Genomic DNA, 19193 nt, shown 5'->3' on the forward strand with positions numbered 1-19193 from the left:
GAATGGTCATGGCAGCAGAAGTGATGGTATGGCTTAATGATTAACCATGCACAGACATCAATCACATAAAATGCCTTTTGAGTGACAATTGTTTCTGAAGGAGAACAGGATGCCAAGCAAGTGACTGACTTGAGAGTGACAGCTACGTCCTATCAAGGAAAAGAGATCAAAGCAGGCAAGCAGCTCTTGACTGACACATATCTCCTGCAGGACTGAGGCTGCCAGCAACAAGTCATTTGAAGTGGCATGTTCACAGGCTTTGTCTGATAGCCCATTTCCCATTTTTTCCCCCCTATTCCCCTTCTTTAGTCTCTTGCTGGATATTTTTAACCAGTTGTCTCCCTCTACACTGAAAACATATGGCTGGAGCCCATACTAAAAGGCAGGTGTGCAGACCAGGAGGGACAAGCTACAGGGTGCTTGCGGTCACTCACGGTCATTCTTCTATTTCCCCCTCTCCCTCATACATAAACATTTCTTCCATCCTCAAGGAACAACAACAGCACATCATTCCTGTTGCTTCCACCCAGCAGCAGAGATCCTGGAGACAGGAGGGAGAAGTAGGCAACTGCTGAGCTGCCACAGGCATTTAAGTCCACATGTTCACACGTGCCTGTGAGGTTAGCAAGAAGGGTATGCAGATCAGGATCTGGCCCCTAGAGCTGCCAGGTTTAGATCACCCTGGAATAAGCCTGTGGGATGTGATGTGGGACCCCCTGATGTGGGAGTATCATCCCTGGGTCACTCCCCAAGATCTTTTGGTACCAGCATTGCCACTTGCTCAAGGGAGTGCATTTGGACTTCCTCTGGGGTTAAGATCAGTTCAGTCTCAGTACCCTTTTTATGTACTTCATCCTAGAATTTCCCAAAGTCTTATAGCTGGTTTTTGAGTGCCGAAATTCAGACACTCAAAAGCCACGCTTGCAAAGACCTCACTATGAAAATTTCAACTGGTAATATATTTTCTACTCACCTCAAAAGATTAGGCATCTAAAAATGTTTTTAGACATAGAAAATTTTGCTTTCAGTGCTGCTCATTTCCATCAGTATTCCTTCTTCACACTCATTTCTCTTATAGCCCATATTACTTGCTTACATATTACCCACAGTGTAAGCAAGATAACTGAACTTGGGAAAAGGCCCATAATAACAGTGGAATCATATTTAACTTTCACCAGGTACATCTCAAATAGTTAATTCTAATTATCCAAATAATCATGCTCTACCTGGTTTAAGAAAGCTCTTGCAGATATAGAAATAATGACAAGCTGCAAGCCTGACTAGTCAGCAGGTAAGCAGGCAGTGCAATTTTACGCTTCCTATTGCTTAATATCACCAAGTCCTCAGCAGACTCACAGCCAGGTCATAAACCCAACAGAACAGAACAGCCCTGTCCCTTTGATACTTGACTTATCCCGAAGTGCCAGGGATGCAAAGTAATTACACAGTACTGGTGCACTGACTGTGTATGTGACTAGAGCAACAATTACACTCACAGCAGTAATTCAGCCTGGCACTTTCAGATGAGTTTTGCTGAAAGATGGGACTCTCAGGTTACAGAAGAGACCCTGAAGAGCTCTGAAAAATCCCTCTATAACATCAGTTCGAACCCGTAAGTCAGATTTATGCCTATACTTCTAGCAGAGCAGCCATGACGTGACCTTTTACCTCTGTGTATGGTTGCCAAACTTTCAGTGCTCAAAGACAAGGCCACTAGCCAATTTGTTGTTGTGTTGTGTGGCACTGCAAATACTGTAGAGCCCAAGAAGAACTCAGCCTTTGGGATCTCTCATGAGACAGGGATAAATTACTGACACTTCTGATGTGATTTAAGAAAGGAGTAAATCCATCACGTGCACTGGCTGTAAACCATCTGGCAATGAAGACCCCAGCTGTAGCCAGAGGTCTGGGAGGAAATTCCATCCACTACACCATTCACAGCAGAGCACAGCCAGTTCCTCACAACAGCACTCCTCCAGTGGCAGCAGCACTGCAGGGACCAATCTGAATAGATGGATCACCCATTTGTCAAGGTATTTGCTGGGGGCTCTGGTTGCAGGAGAACACCTCTGAGAATCGGGTGATATCACATCCTGTGATATCACAACTGTGTCCAGTTCTGGGCTTTCCAGGACAAGAAAAAGTAGGACATGCGACCATGACTTCTCAGCACCTATTTACTGTCTGACTGAAAAGGCAGAAATCTCCTCCAGCTGCCCTAGCAGCACCATGATTCCAAGCAAGTCTGACTGTTTTCTGGACAGTGACCCTACAGAATTTATTGTATGGTTCAAATGAAAACAAAATTATAGAAATAAAAAGACAAAATGTGTCAATGCAATATATACATGTCTCTGGAAACAAAATACCGCCAAACTTGGTGGCAGAAACCCAGCCTTCTAGACATGAGGCCAACTTGAAAAATCCTGTTCTTTATTCACATAGCACATTTCTTTAAGTCTACACAACCTGTCAAGGAAAGAAGTGGCAATGATGAATAATGCATTCCTGTAAGTGATACCATCAGCTCAAACTGCTACACAGACAATTCACTCTGCCTTCAGCCTCAACAGGCTCCTCCTGGGCCTGCTTGCAGGCTTCGGAGACCCTCTGAGAAACTACTTAGTAAGTCAGAGGGCATTTCTTTCTGTGGGAACTGAAAGGAGAAGAGCCTCCCTGGGTACTGTGGGGGTGATGGAAGAGGGCAGTAAAGGAGCAGCTGGAACATTGCTCTGCAGTACAGATGACTGCAAGCATCCATCTATTTGGGGTTGTTGACAAGCCCCTTATCATCTATTTACTTAGCTAGATTTGGCCACTGCTGATACTCAGATATGAGGAGACACTGGTAGAGACAAGATAGCAAGTGTCCTGCAGCCTCAGCAGGAGCTGTGTTTGCCAGCAAGGTAAACAACTGTTTACCAGCAAGGGACCCTGAGCAAGGGCTCGGTCTCCTTGAGACTTGTTCACCACCTTGTGCTTGAGAAACTTGCAAGCCATGCTCCTGCCTGCACTGAGCCAGCCTCAGCTCCTGTAACATGTGCCCTAGCAGGGAGCTGGCTGCTTATTTCTGTTTATGGAATACAGTCCCTCCCAAGGCCTCCATCCCTCCGCTGCACCTAGCAACACACAGTGTTCTCTTTGGTACCCCCCACTCTTCCAAACCTAGCTCCCACAGACTATTCTCCCCTGTGGATGCAGGCCCAGCTACCCTTTCTTGCTGTTCATGATTCCCCTGCTTGGAGCCATGCAGTGGCTAATTGTAGATATACTCTGCATTTGAACATATGCCCACAATGCCAATCCAAGCCTCTAGCCTGCCCTAGTGGGACAGCTTGAGAGCAGAACGCTATTACTTGGGGAACTGCAGCCACCCTTCTTGTCTAGCTGCTGTAAAATGCCCGTAAAATTTCCACCAGAGCATTCCCAAACTCTACCATCCAGGCCTGGCACCCCAGCTGAACTCACCTCTTCACCGTGCGGAGCAGGGTAGATCGCGCCTCGTTGTGGAAGGTGATGATGAGACTGGTGGCTGGCAAGTCAGTGTCGTAGCGTACAGACGTGCACCTGCAGCACGGGAGAGCAGAAGTGTAAGCCAAACATTACCCAGCAGTAGCCACTGCAGCAGTGTACCTGGAATCTCTAAAAAGAGAGCAATATGCAAAAATCAGAATCAGCACAGCTGAGCTTCAGCAAGGGAGGCCTCAGCAGCCCCTGCATCAAGGCTGGCAGAGCTTAAAAAGAACTCTGCCTATTGAAAAGCAACATTTGGATGCTGTGATACCTAAACTCAGAAAGCTGCATGCTAAGGAGGCCATGTGGGCATGTAAGCTAAGTATATACAAAGCATATAAGCATAGTATATATATATATATATATATATATATATAGTGTACATATAAGCATAGTAAGATAAGTTTCAGTCATGGATTCTAGTCCTTGGATTTACCTGAGATTCACATAAAATCTTGTTTATTCATGCACAGGACATGGCCATGCTAAGGATGCATGGAGCTGGTACACCCAGGCATTGCTTTATAAAGCACCTCAAATTCTTTGGACACAAACTTCACAGAAAGAAAAACGCTAGCTAGTTCTGTGATCTGCACTGGGGAGTTGCTGAGGCTCAACACTAATGGACCCACGGGCAATGAAGAGCAACTCTTTTTATCTTCTCATCTGACTTGGTAATGTTACATACATACATTCTCACACTCAGAACCAAGGATTAACTTGCACCAGGCTGCTTCTCCCTGTGGAGAACAACACTTCTGTGAGGGGAACAACTCACAGACGTGAATCCTGAATCCAATTCTGGCAGATGCTAAGCATGGCTGATTTGGGCTGACCTGAACCTCCAAAGTGCCTGCCTTCTTAACTTCCAGATTGTGTCAAACTGCAGTCAGTCTGCTCTAATGTCCTGTCTGATGAAGAAACCACACCTACTTTTAACAACTCAAGGCTTTGCATAGACTGAATCTCCATCCTGAGAAGGAATACAATTAGCTTCTTAGGCCCACTTCTTGTACATCCACATTTACTTACTATTCTTTTATGACTACTGCTAAACTGTTACTGGTTTTATCATCACTTTCAATCCTACCAGCTTATGACTTTTTCATTGCAGTGTTTTATTAATGGGACAGCAGCTTCATACAGCAGTTTTCAAACATAGAGAAACCTGATACAGACTAAAGTGGACAATGTGAGAACAGACCATATTTATTATTGTTTCAAAATAGCTCCATGATGTAATGCATACAAAATGTATTAAGGAATCAGGAAGTGGAAAGGCAGAAGAGAATGATGTATGCGTTATTCGAGGAAGTTTTCCCAATATTTCAGCATTACTACAGCATCACAGAGAACAAGGACAAGATTTGTGACTGAAAGTTGACCCTCTCTTTGCTTTGGATCAAAGGAACAGCTACATGCTAAGTCAGAAGGAGCTTGTAGGATTAAAGTCAACAATGTCCATGCTCTGGCTTGGGTGCCTGAAGAAAAACTGATATGTTAGTGACCTACAGACTCCCCCCATTCCTTAAACAAAGAGCTAGGTCCACAATCTAACTTGTATCAGCTGAAATAAGGCCTCACCCTGAGTTGGCAGCACACCATCCCAGCAACTATTCCAATATTGTTATAACACAAGATAGTCAAACACAGATTGCTCATTCCCAAATTGCTCCCCGCAAAGGGGAGAAACATGGAAATAGGTTTATTTGTTCTGATTATATACTTCTTTGGACTCTCCATTACTCAGGGGAATCCTTGAAAAGCTGGGTCTGAAATGGCTGTACATCTGCAGGGTATCACACATATTTTACTCTTCTGACTGAAGAGCACAGATGAGGCTCTTCACAAAAAGCATGCTCTGCATGCTATCACAGAACAAAATAAACAATAATTCATCTTTGAAGTGAGCTGGTTTTAGGCCAGAACATGACAGCAGATTAACAGAAAACAGCAATTTTGCATGGCAGGGAGACTTGTCAGCAATACAGACTGTAGCACCATTGCCTCTGGGTCACTAGGAAGCCAGTCCCAAATACTATGCTGTAGAACAGCAGCACAAGACTTGGATCCCACAACCATGGTCCTGACTGCTTGCCTCCAAAAAGCATTCTGAGGGCTGGCAGTGTTGGCAGGCTCACAAAGCTCCATGTCTCCTGGCATCCCTTTCACAATTTCAATCAAGTTAGATGCCTGCTTTCCTGCTCCCAGCAGCCGTGAAATGTTGCTTTGCAACCATACATAGTTCTAGGTAGAGTCTACTGAAGTAGACTATTGTACACTATGCTACTGCTATTAAGCCTAGAGTTCTCAAGAACCTTTTTGTACTAAAGCATTACCTTTTTGTACTTGAGAAACTACAAAATAGTTACCCAAGCACTATTAGCAATTTAAGGATGATTTTTTTCAGCAGAATAAATGCACCCTCAGTGAAACAAGGACACAGCAATACACACTTTGCAAGCCACGAAAAACTGTATTTGCACTTTAGTTTCATCCCTACTCCAGCAGCCCTCATCCAGTGATGTTCAGGCTGGAAAGAAGCACCAAACCAGCTTCAGAAAGCCAGGGCAGAAAAGGTGAGGAGCACCAGAGTAAAGCAAAGCTGCAACAGAGGTGTACTTTGCAGCAAGGACAGAAAGATGCTGAGGGAAGCCATGAGTGTGGGAGCAGCTGGGCAAAAAACAACTGCCCGATGAGCAATCTGTGCTGCAGTGGAGGGGCTGTGCTAAAACCAGATGATGTTTGGACCTGGTTTTCTAGCATCTAGAGATGCTAGAAAAGTCTCAAGCTGGGACTGAATTAGTCAAGGTTCTCCGAGCATTTGAGACCTTTCCAGATGAACCATGAAATTCAGTGAACCAATGGACCATAGCTGGCAAAGAAAACCCCAAAATGTCTTTTGTCAACATTGCAGTCCAACACCGGAGAGCAGTTGACTCCCTGCATCAAGCAGCAGGCACGGCTCAGAGCAGGAGCTGCAGGGTACCTGTAGTGCCTGGTGTCCCGGATGGGTCTGTCACTGCTGAGCTTGTCACTCTCCAGCTGGTTAAAAGCGTGCTGGCGGTAGGGGTCTTCTCCAGCCTTCAGCACCTTGGAGGACAAGTACGCCTTCTCGTCAAAACCCCGCCGGCTGCTCTTCTCTCCCTGGGGAGCCCTCGTCATCTAGAGCAGAGAGAAGCATCAGAGATCAGGGAGAGCAGCCAGACCATGCTTAGACAGAGGTCCTAAGTTCAGACATTGCCACACACCTGGAAGTGTCTCAGGTATGGGGGAAGGCAGGATAGACAAGAGCTTGGAAAGGAAAGCAGGAGTCCTCACAGACAGTGTCAAAATTACCATCTCTGAGGAAAATTGCAGGCTTTGCTATCCTTACTCACTGAGCTTGGGATGAAAACTGCTGTTCCTGATAGCACAGGCAGAGCCAAATTCCCTTTAGCACCTGTTACACAGAATGTGTGAGACTGTAGGCATTTGGAAATCCTTCCAGGCAATGAATGTCTGAGAGCAGTCTCCAGCCAAGGTGGCTGAGACACCGTATTTTGAGGAAAAGCAGTTTCAGCCTTTCAACAATCACTACCACATAGAAACACAGAGGCAGCTGATTTAATAGGTTCCCTGCTGTGCCTTGCTCAGACTTCCCCAGTCTCACAGATGTCCCTGATACAGTTGAAAGCTGCACATGACTGTCCCCACTACCCTACAAGAGCTAAAAGACCAGGGCCATCCCTCTCTTCTCCCAGCTTTCCTCTAACTTTCCTAGGCCACAGAGCCAGTACAATATCAGCACATGAGAACCATTCACTAGGGTCATCAGGAGGGAGGACAGACACAGCTCTGGCCCTCTCTTAGGTATGTGATTCTGATTGGAAACAACCTACAAACTCTAAAATATTTGCTCATAAAGCAATCAAGGCTGTTTATACAATAAAAGTAGTTTAACAAATTGTCTGTGGTAGCTGTTTGATAGACCAAATCATGAAGAAGACAAAATACTCACAGCCTTGCAAGGGAGTGCTAGAGCTCCCTAAAACTTCTGCAAGAGGAAGATACTGGCACCTACACATCTCATTCAAAGCACTAGATAATCCCCTGATCTTGAGATCCTTTTATGTAAAATAGCTTGGATACTCTAATACTAGGCTTGATCACATTTCTCCCTCTGCTAAAGGTCTCCTGTTAGCAGTTACAAAGGGCAAGAGACCAGAGAATGGTCCCCAGCATGTTGGTTGAGCCATCCTAGTGGGTTGGGAAAGAATTCAAGAGACCAAACACCTCTTGAGTAAGTGAGTAAGGATAGCAAATTCCTTAAGCAGGAGAGTGCTTAGAAGAACATTCTTCTCTGCAACTTTCTCTGACAAGGGCTACCCTTCAGTGCAGACAGCCCTAGGAGAACCAGACAGTCAGATAAGATGATAGCAAATGAAATTCAGCATAGAGAAGTGCAAGACAATGAACATTAGAAAAAAATAAATTGAACTACTGATGTACACTGATGTATTTCAAATGAACCGTGACCACTCAGGCTACAGATCTGAGCATCCCCGTGGACAGCTCAAATGAAACCCTGCACTCAGTCTGCCGAGATGGGAAATGTAGCAAATTGAGTGCACTGCAAATGGGACAGGGAAAACTGAAACCATTGTGAGCAGTTACATGAAATCAGTGACAGCTCAGCAGCCATAGCCAGAGCAAAAGCTTTGTCAAGCCTGTATCTGGACAGAAACTACTGGAGTATGAAGAGAAATTAGAGGTTAGGACTATTCCATCTGAGATAAAATTAATTAAGTCAGAAAAAAATATGAAGGCGGCTCATAAAATTATATCTTATACAGCCAAAGTTAGCCTGATGTTCAGATTTCCCTTTCTAACCACACAAGAATGAGGCAAACATCTTTTCATGGAGGGGGGAAACCCCCCAAAAACAGCTATTATTTTCAACACTGAGAAATTCCTTCAGCCATTGCACAACCAAGCCAATGTTTATGGATGTGCTCTTGTGTAGGACACACATAGGTACACTCAAGTGGGTGAATCTGCCTCTGCTCTGCTCCTCCATGCAGAGAGTGCCCTGCTCTGCCACCCCTTCTCCAGGGATGCTGCTGCCATCCCCTCTGCCCCTTGCAGCCACCACCACATCACCTGGGCACGGTGCTGGGTTACAGAAACATCTGGGCTACTTTTATGGCTGGTTGCACAGCCTGCTGCTTAGAATCTTCGTTGAATTTGTATTTTTAGTATGATGAGAAAATAATTACTTTATACCTCTAAAAACATAAATGTTTTCTTTCTTTTAATCATACAAGGAATTTTGTCAAACTCAGCTTCCATTTCTCTTTCTCCTTTTGCCTTAGAAAACAATGCTGATTTGAAGCAAAAGCCCAGCTTATCACATGCCTTTAAATATTTTGCAGTCACTCGCCTGTCTTTTGATACTTATCTCTTGCCCCTCCAAGTCGTGTAAAAGCACCAGCTCTTTTTTGATTTATGCTGGCAGGAACATACTAGAAGATGCTGGAAGCAACAACATATCTGCAGGATGCGTTTTTCCCAGGACAGTGTGAGGGCTGGGGGTCCCTATAGTGAGGAGCAGGCTCTGGCAGCCAGGGACAATCCTACACCCCCCAGCCAGAAGTGGGCACCAGAGCAGGGGCACCAGGGCAGCCTCACCCCTGGGAAATGGGCACCTCGCTGGGGAAGGACAGGATGAGGGCCCCCCTTGGCAGGGCCCATGGCTGGGGAGGACAAGGCTATTGGGAACTGGAGACCAGCCCTGCTGCAGCATGACTAGGCAGGAGCTGTAAGACCCTGGGGTCCTGGCCACGGGCAAGGAGGGGAGAGTGCCAGGGACTGGGCAGGGACAGGAAGACCCTTTATTGCCCTAAAAGCCATGACATATTTCAGCTTGAACTATCAGGGGAAATTATTCTAGATACTATGGCTCTCACATACACATCAAAAAGTGGAAAAGAGCACTGGGAAATGATTGTCAGTTAAGCCCCACTTGCAGTTTTATCTCAGATAGTATTTCTTTGTGCTCTCTTCAGATGGGGAAAAATGAGGATCCAGAGGATGATAGCTAGTAGGGCCTGGCTTCAGCTTCCAGAAAGGCAGCTAATCAATAGATAATCAACAAGTAACCAAACATCCATCTATGAGCACCAAGAAGATAACAAGGTAATAAATGGAGCTAACTGAGATTTGTCAAGACCAAGTCATGTCAGACCAATCTAATTTTCTTCTGTGATCGAGTAATCAGGCTCAAGGGTATGGAGAAGCAGGAGACAGATACATCATGACTTTGATAACGTTTTTGATAAGAGCTGTTAAGATGTTATCATTAGCAAGCTAGAAATATAATAGTCTGGGTGAAACTACTGCAGAATGGGTGAAACTGGTTGGAAAGCTACTGGCAGAGCATAATTGTTAGCTGTTCACTGTCAGAGCAGAGGGGTAAGAGCAGCTCTTGGGGGTTTGTTCTGGATCCAGCACTATTCAGTATTTTCACAAATACGTTGGATATTCAGACACAGTATGTTTGTCAAATCCACATGAAATCCAGAAAAAATGTCAGACACATTGGGTGACAGGATTAGAATTCAAAATTATCTCAGCACATGGAAAGTACATCTGAAACTGCAGACCTTTACAGTTCACCAGATCTCACACATAACATGGCAGAGACAGCATGGTAGCAACACCTCAGGAAAGCCCTAGACATTACAGCTCATTACAAACCACACAACAGCAAAGTCAGATTAAAAACGCAGAGCAAACACAACTCTGAGTGGAGCCTAGACAGCTATGAACTAGCCTGACAAAGCGAATATAAAGCTTATCTTTAAGGACTGACTTGCTTTATCAGATTATATTCCTAGAGCATAGTTGTTGTACTGCAGGACATTTATTGCTGTGAAGTCAAATGATACTTGACAGGAACAGCACAGGTTCTCTTTGAAACCCTGCCAAACCCTGTGAGAAGGGTGGACTAATGTCTACTCCCCTCTTTCCTGTCTCTTCACCTTAATACCTCCCACTTCAGGAAGAAGTCAATATAAGCAGATATTGGCTTTAGTATATTAAAGGCACATTACATATAACTGAGTGCAAAGCCAAGACTTTTACCATACCAACAGGACAGTTCATACTCCTAGGTCCTTTATGTAGTTGCACACTGTATCCCCAATGCTTGGGGCTGAAACTACAAGTGTGAGTTAGGGAAGCAGAAGAGCCCAGTTCCTTAAGACTGATGCTCTCTGATAAATATAAAATACAACACACAAAAAAAAAAAAAAAAAAAAAGCACCACATGAAAGCAGAAATAAAGATGAATAGGCACTGAAACATGAGTGTCTAGACTAGGGATTAGCAAACAGTTTGCACAAATTAAGTTTTGTCACAAACATTGCTGAGACCTCCAAAAAAAATCACATATCAAAATTTCAGGAAATACTGTAAACCGTCTAATCTTAATTCACTTTTTCTCATTTTCACATATGCTTTTCCCTATCAGTGACAGAATGGACTCAGATGCTCTTCTGCTGTTGAAAGCATGTTTTGATTTGTGTTTTGACATGGTTCAAGAGACCAGAAACTAAATAGCAAAATTAACTTAGTAAGCGAGGGATTAAGGTAAAGGAATTAATGCCATGCATGTCTATGAAAACTTGAAAGCCTCATTTCTTGACTAACACAAGGATATTCCTCTAGACCTGATTCCTTGTGAAATAGCAAGACTATAATAGAGACAGTGCCATTCATCTCTGTGCATTGTCACAGTCTGCCATCAGACACAGGCACACCAGCTGCCACATTGTGCTAACAGCTACTAAAGCCAGAGCTAGGGAATTCAGCATTCCAAGGGGAATTTTTTTTGACAGCAGGCTTGGCCAAATTCAAAAATAACCATACTCCAGGGGTCATGAGGAATCACTACTTCATTAGAGTATGGTATGTAAAATTCTCAAAGGTAAGTGTAATTAATCTTTTTTCAGTTACTTTGAAATTAGTCCAGCAGCAGTTTTATGTGACAGGACATATACTTTGCAGCTCTTGCACTTCTTACAAGCATTTAGTGCCAGTACAACAAATGGAGCAGGGAGGTGCCTTGCTTCTCCTTTGTTTTAAGCTCATTTTCACAATTGCCTCTGTCAAACACCAGAAGTGGAAAGCATCAATTCCAAGCCATCCCCACTGTTTTTCTATGGAAGACTTAACGGACCAGGAAGGTAATGGACATAAAGCAAGCCAGGGAGTAGCAACTTCACCAAATCTTCTTCCCTCTTGATGCCCCCTTCAATTTACCCTGCTGCCACAGCCTCACACACTGCCATGCCACTGCCATGACCCCAACCCTGCCAGCACCTCCCTCCCATCCAGCTCTGTGTATCCAACTCCCCCCAGCAAATTTCTCTCCTCTCAACTGTTTCATGACAATTTCAACCCATCATATTGAGATACAAACTTGCTGGCTGTGCAAATCCTCATCCCTCAGAACAAAGGTAAGAGCCAGTTCACCTCTGCAAACCCGACTGGTGCAGGGCCTGCATGGTGTGACATTTTGCTCCACATGCTCCACACACTGTCCCAGCGACCTGAAGAGAAGTCCCAGGGAGGACAAGCCAGCACAGCACAACCACCAGCAGTGAGATGCTGGGAAGCAGAGCAGTGCCTGGAGATGTTACAGAGACAGGTGCTGCTCAGCTCTTTAACCCACGTGCTGGCACATGGATGGGCTATGACTGCAACAGATCACAGGGCAGGACTGACAACTGCAGCAGCTCCCAAAAAATTCAGAGGGAGCAAGCTACTCTCTATGGGCTGAACCTGCAAGATCACGTGAGCTAAATGCCTGTTGCCAAAAGCATTTGCTTGAGAGGGTATGTTGCATTTCCAGTTCGCACTGGGAATCCCAGTGCGCACATAGCTTTAGCTATATCTCATGAAATAGTCTGTACGCTTCTCCAAAAAACTGTTCCTAGTCCTCAGAGACAAAAGCCTGTGCCTGAAAGCACAGGCCCTATTTTATTCATGCTTTGTTAAACTGTGTAAAGCATTTTAAATGTGGTTTGGGAACCATGCACTTATGGAACTTCTACTATGAAATTTTAATAAAAATTACCACAGTTAAATAGAACCATCACTGTTCTTCGAGAAGTGCAAGTGCTGACAGCAGAGCCCAGAGACCAATTTGAATGTTTCATCTGTAGCCCGCACAAACTGGAGTAACACAATGGAAAGAGTAAAACAACTTGATCACCTCCCATGGCACCTAATTGGTCACAAAAGAATTTCTACTGCTATTAGCACTGGGCAATCTTGAGGCCTGCTACCAGTTCCAAACTGGAGACCAGCAGCAGACACCCAGCAGGGGCTATTTCCAATGCCCTCTGAGAAGAGCCCATGGGCACCAGCTCACAGGGCTTTTCCAGGCCCTGTGACAGAGCTGTAGCTGCCATTGGATGAAGAAAGTGAGAAACAGAGGTTGTCTGCTGGGGTTTGCTTTCCAGTACTGATGCTTGCCCAAAGTGGCTTTCCATCTCCCTACTCTTTTCCACAGTCTCTGGGCATTTACTGCCTTCTGTGCATGCAGATCCATCTCTGTCAGCTCTGCAAGACTTGCATCTCAGCTCTCTTCTGGTTTTGCCCTGAGAAGCCCTTTCTCTCTATGCCCGCCTCATAACTAGAAAGTCATGCCATTCCACCAAATATTTTCTATTTTGTTCTTCTTTTCTTCCCTCACAGTTTTGCCAGACACTGAGTTGTTGACAAGGAAAGTGTCCTCAAGAATCTGACCCGCAAAGGTGGAAATTCTGTACAAAAAAGGAGAAACAACTACATTTCTGTGTTTGGTTTCCACAGCAATGTTCTCACAACCAGCAATTTTTGGATGCAACTTTCAGACCCTCCTCCAAGAGGAGGATACAGAAGATGGCACAATGTATTCCATGTTATTGCCTACACCATGGATTAGGTGAACATCACAGGCTACTATGGTATCTGCCACAAGCAGACATGGGTCATTGGTGTGAAGAATTTAGAAACAGGGTGTTGCTGACTTACAGATCACAACAGTGTGTTGAAGAACAAGGTTTGGTCAGTAACCTTGGTTTAGTGATTTGACACAGCTGGTCTCTTGGGCAGTTTAAGGGAAGAAAGCAACACAAAAGAGCAAAGCAGTGTGTGGGAAGCTTACAGGGGGAGCAGCAAAAAAACCCCCTGAGTAAATTACCACCTCTATCATGAGCAGTGGTTCTCTGATAACCTCATCCAACTTCTCAGCACACAGAAGAGTGGTGTCTGTCCTACCACACTCACAACCCCTTTGTGAGAAACGAGATTCACTTAATAAATTATAAAAAGTTTAATATAAACAAAAAAACAATTAGGAGACAAAGGAAATAAAGCAAAGGGTTAAAACGGCTGGGTGGCCTGGAGCATTGCCAGGAACACACCTGGTATCTTGGGAACATCCTTTTTATCCCCTCCTGCTGTGAGGGTGTAATGCATATTCAAACTTTTTCAAGAAGCATTTAGAATGTCCCTCCCTGGTTCTGCCTTTTTAGAACATGCCCCGTATGGTTTTTATTTTTGCTGATCATCATTATTTTTGAGTTTGGTTTCCTTTCTTCTGCAAATGGTCAGTGTTGATAACAGTCCGGGCCTCTCATCCTTCTGCTGAGGGCAGCTGGGCTTCATATCCTTCCCCCGCTGCCGATGGCCTGGTCCTGGCTGCTGAAAACAGCTTGGTCTCTATTTCCTGCTGCTGATAACAGCCTGATTTCCACTGTCCTTCCACTGAAAACAGCTTGGTCCTCCCATTGTCTTGCCTGTTGGAGTTATCTTGCCTTGTACTACGAAATTCCTTTAAGCTTAAAACTTGTTAGCAAGAGGAAAAGTACATACATAGCCAAAAAGTATTTAACATATAATATTCATCCTAATACTTGTGAAAGCCAATATCATAATACAGATTTATAACACCTTGCTTGCAGGTGTAAGTACTCTCAGTCTTGCTTCTGAGGCAACTATGTGGCCTCTGCCTAATGATCCTACTTAGCCATCTCCTCAGTGTCACTGGAGAAGCACCCTTCCCATAATAGTTCATCCAGATCCTGCATGTCCTTGTCCACAGAAGGGAAGAGATGCTTCCAGGAAGCCTGGCTGGATCACTTTGCCCAGCTCTCAAGGATATGCAGTGCAGCATGGGTTGACAGCTGGAGGACAGCCAAGAACAACACAGAGTGCACAAGTGCCAGCACTACGGCACACATCAGAGTCATTCATTTTGCAAACAGCAGCCCCAAAGAGCGTGGGGTACTTGCTGCTGTGCTGGTTACACGAGCTCAGCACCACACTGTGTGCAAAGAAGTTACTTCCACATGTATGACTGGCTTCCACAGCAACTAACCTCTCTCCATGCTCACCTAGAGTAACAATCAATGCATAAATCCTGCCAGCTTGGATTTCCTTCTGAATACCGAGTATGTGTATTCATTGTAGAACGATAACCTGAGAAGCTGGAATTTGTTATACAACCTCTCATGTGACAGGTGCACAATACTGCTGTGTATCCTGCCCTGATGCTGGCCAAGGCAGATACAGTATGTATGGATACAACATATAGCATAAGGAGATTACTTCTAGCAGGTATGTCCATCTTTGATCCAGCTGTTCAACCCTGAAGAGACTTTCAGCAGTTAACAAGGGCAGACCTTAAACAGTGCTCTGGCCCAGTTGCCCAGAGGCAGGAAGACATTGCCCATAACTGGAGGGAGGGGACATGATGCCCTAGGGTATCTTCCTGGTCTTTTGTTTTCAGGAGTGTTGAATAAAGCAAAGCAATGGAAGCAAAAAGGGTTTCAAAGACAGATGCCTGAGGGCACTCTCTTCCAAACAGCTTGGAGGAAATAAGACTGCTCAGAACCATAGAAATTCAGACCCCAGATGAGGTAATGCAGTTGCCAAGGTGCTTTTCTTGCCTCAGTTTGAAGTCCAATGCACACAGATGGCTATTATGAAAATGTACATTATAATTTTTTGTTTTAATAAATTTATGATATTTATATACAATGATTTTGTATAAACACCCACATGCCCAGACTCGCATACATCTGGCTTCTCTATGTTTGTTCAGCCCTTATCTCATACCCTGGAATAATGCCATTTGTTCCCTATTCAGCAAACTTTGTTGTGACATGAACACTGCCACTTCTGCTCATAGAAACCTTTATGCTGTTGTATTCCACTCCAGGAGAAAAACAATGTGGACAACCCCATGAGGAATAGTGTGTGGATGGTTTTCAAAATTGCTGACCACCAGCACAAGAGGGGAGTGTGAGGTCTGTAGGGTTGCTGTTCCCTGAAACAGCTCTTGTTTTCCAAGCACATTTCCCTGTATCCATAAATATCCATGACAACATCTGGTGTCAGGGAGAAGAAAGACAGGACAGCACACTCTTTGAATACCTAAAGGACTAGGCTGTTCATGCTGGCACCCACACCAAAGCAGCAGCACTGTCAGAAAGAGATCCCAGCAGGTAGCTGGGGATGCAGCGCCTCTGGGTATGAAGGTTTTGTATAGAGATGATTGTCACATGGACATGAAGCTGCCTGAATTCAGACATCTGTTTAGTATCACACAGGAAATCTACTCAGCAAAAGCCATCCAGGTTACTTACTGTATGTAGGAATACTGCTCTGCTAAAGGTCCTACCTACACGATCTTTAAAAGTGTGCTTTGAGGTCCTTCAGAGTAAAAAATGTGCTATGTGAAAAAGCATTTTTTTCTTTCGAAAAAATATCCCTGCTTTCATAGACATTTAATTATGCAAACAATGCTTCTGGTTTCCCAGTGATTTTGAACTAGGAAAACAAAGAAGAAAAAGGAACAATATTCTGTTGTTTTGTCACAGTACAGCTGGTCTGTACTGTGACAATACTGTGACATTATTTGTCTTCTAACTGTTAGATACTCAGTGGCCACTTGAGTGTTACCTGAACCCTGATTTATAGCACCTGTATCAAGACTGATTGATATATAGCATTCTGTATTGAGATGATGCCCCCATGGTCAGCTGGTAACAGCCAAAAAGCCAACAAGACAGTTCAAATGAGGGTGGTCTATGTCCTCATAAATCATCAGTCACATAAACTGCATGTCTCTGCCCACTCCCCCACCTATGCTGTCTGCACAGACATAACATGTGTATGTGCCTGCCGTGCTGATGTACTCATCTATTCCCTTTGAACTCGAGTGACCTACATTCAGCCCTTTCCTCCCAGTGAATCACAACTGTCTGGTGTGACAGATGCCGCCACAGATATTTTCACAGAAAAGGAGAAAGTGACCTTAGGCCTCATAAGCTGCTAACATAGTAAGCAGTGAACTGGTTACCTAAGAGATGAGCACAGGTCAGCTGGCACTGAGAAACGGGCACCACTCGCCCACTGTAATAAAGTATTTAATTATGTTAAGCTTGGGACTCATTTTCTTTGCCTTCAAGATCATGCTGTAAGGGCCTTTTGCTAAGGCCAGACAAAGGAAGCTAAAGTACCTTTTTAATCATTCATCCTCAAGAGTTAGAGCTTTAAATGGAGATTAGAAGATTAAAAATAAAATACTGTAGTTTTGCAACTAGCCAACATTCACACTCCACAAAAATACTGTGCACATGCACAGCTGAGCTAGGAAGACAAAGGGACACCTCAGGACATTTCACACCCCCACCAGGGACAAAGCCAGCCCCACAGTAGGAGGTGGGAATTTCTCCCTGTCTTCCAACAAGGAAAGATTTTTTCCTAATGTATTTTTGTTAGTAGATCTTGCTCAAACAGTCATGATTTTAAATATAAACCAATTCTGCACCAACCCTCCCCATGGTAATCACCAGACTGATGCTGTCACACCTCTCACAGGTAGCTGCACCAGGCAGGTGAGAGGCACTGCACATCCTGCAGATGGAACCAGGTGGCAGTGTGGCCTCAGGAGCCACACTCCTTCCTGCCTTTGTGCCAGCTGGGCCCAGTACCATGCTGCTTCTGGAGGTCGACCCACAACCCCAGAGCCTGCATGGACCTTGTCTTCCCAGGAGATAACACCTGAACAGGATCTGACCTTGATAAGTCAAGTAATTTGCCACAATACTCCACACAGCTCCTCCTCACATTAGCTTTTGAACATCACAGGGCAAGGCTTTAGGCAGCACATATTGTTTGGGAGTCAGGCCCAATATGAAAATGCAAATTGTCTGTAAACCACCAACCAAAGTGACATTTAGCAGAGTGACTTAATATAGCTCCACATGTCGCTGCTGAATCGTGACCTGGTTTCTTGGAGAATTTCAAGAATGACCTTCAGCTCACAACATAAACTTGTATTTTGGAGGCTTGAAGCTATGAGATCTACTCCCAAAGACTGTACTGACATTCCTTCTGTAGTGACAACAGCAATGGTGTGTATACATCCATGATTTATTACAAAAATGAATCCCTTTGTATAAGACCTTCACTCACACATCTTCTCTGCTAGGCATCCAGCCCTGTGGCATGCAACATTGTTTTCTAATAGCGGGAAAACTCACAACCTATTCGTCTGTGAATATTTGAGGCTATCAGGACATTGCCATTTTGTTTAGGAGCCAAATGATATCCTATTTTAATAGATTAATTTTTCAGTTACTGCATTGCTCCAATTCCAGGACTTAGCAATCAATGTGAACTGACAAAGCCTGCAGAGCTGTGCTCTGCTTCTGTTTGGGTCTCCATTTGCAAAGGCATTAAATTCACCTTCCCAACAGCAAATTTAATCAAGGATGCATACCAATGAAGAATCATGCAATGGGCTCATATATGCCTGTCAAATATGAAAAACACCTGTGCTAGGCTACGCAGGCCTCTGTCATTACAGACTTCAATCACACTAATAATAGAGTGATAGCAGCCCCCTCAACATCCCCTCGGCTCTGCCATTTAGTCACTGTCAACCAGGAAAGAGCTGGGCACATAAGGAAGAGCAGAACCACCAAAACATCACAAAAATACACTCAGGACAGGTAATTGCCACAACCACTGCTCATGGAAACACAGCTTTGCTGCTGCCCCTCACACAGCCCCTTGTCTCATTCTGCAGGTGCAAACTGCAGCAAAACCAAGTCAGTGATAGGGATGATCTTTAAAATCCATTACTCAATCAATCCCTGTCCAATATAAAGGGCATCATCTGATTCTGTACAATGCTTAGGGCTCTGTATTGTAAGAACATCTTGTAAAGATGCAGCTCCTGGGTTATGTTGTTAGAAGAACTCACATATTTTCTAGGGATAGGACAAATTTTTGTTGTCATAGTTGCAAAAAACTAAATAGCAGATATCTAGAAATTCAAAACACAAAAGGTAAAGAACACAGAACTTGATTTTCAAATCAAGTAATGGCTGAATGTTTTGTGGTCAGTAATAACACCACTAGAGAAACCTTGGGCTATAGCTGTTTCTTTCGGCCTAGCTTAACTATAAATTTGATCAGGCAGATTTTGGAAGCTGCTGGTTTTGAGCATTTCATTTATGAAAAGGTATGTCTGGCATTTTTCTCTACAGATTCAACTAATAAAATTAGTTCAAATTCCATTTTTAAAAAGCCCTCAGAGTCATGCAACCCAAGTCCCACCTCCCTCTCACCCAAAA

General features: G+C 44.2%; 1 protein-coding gene across 2 annotated transcripts in view; it reads right to left on the minus strand.

The window, feature by feature from the left end:
- Positions 1 to 19193, minus strand: part of GALNT16 (polypeptide N-acetylgalactosaminyltransferase 16) — a 75138-nt gene that overhangs the window by 30705 nt on the left and 25240 nt on the right. For both annotated transcript variants that reach the window (XM_058831072.1, XM_058831064.1), the window contains exons 2-3: positions 6503 to 6678; positions 3469 to 3567 (exon numbers count right to left, since the gene is read on the minus strand). In XM_058831072.1, the coding sequence (XP_058687055.1) occupies positions 3469 to 3567; positions 6503 to 6678 (275 nt within the window). The remainder of the gene's footprint in view (positions 1 to 3468; positions 3568 to 6502; positions 6679 to 19193) is intronic.

Source organism: Poecile atricapillus, chromosome 1 (genome assembly GCF_030490865.1).
Source record: "Poecile atricapillus isolate bPoeAtr1 chromosome 1, bPoeAtr1.hap1, whole genome shotgun sequence".
NCBI classification, from domain to species: Eukaryota; Metazoa; Chordata; class Aves; order Passeriformes; family Paridae; genus Poecile; species Poecile atricapillus.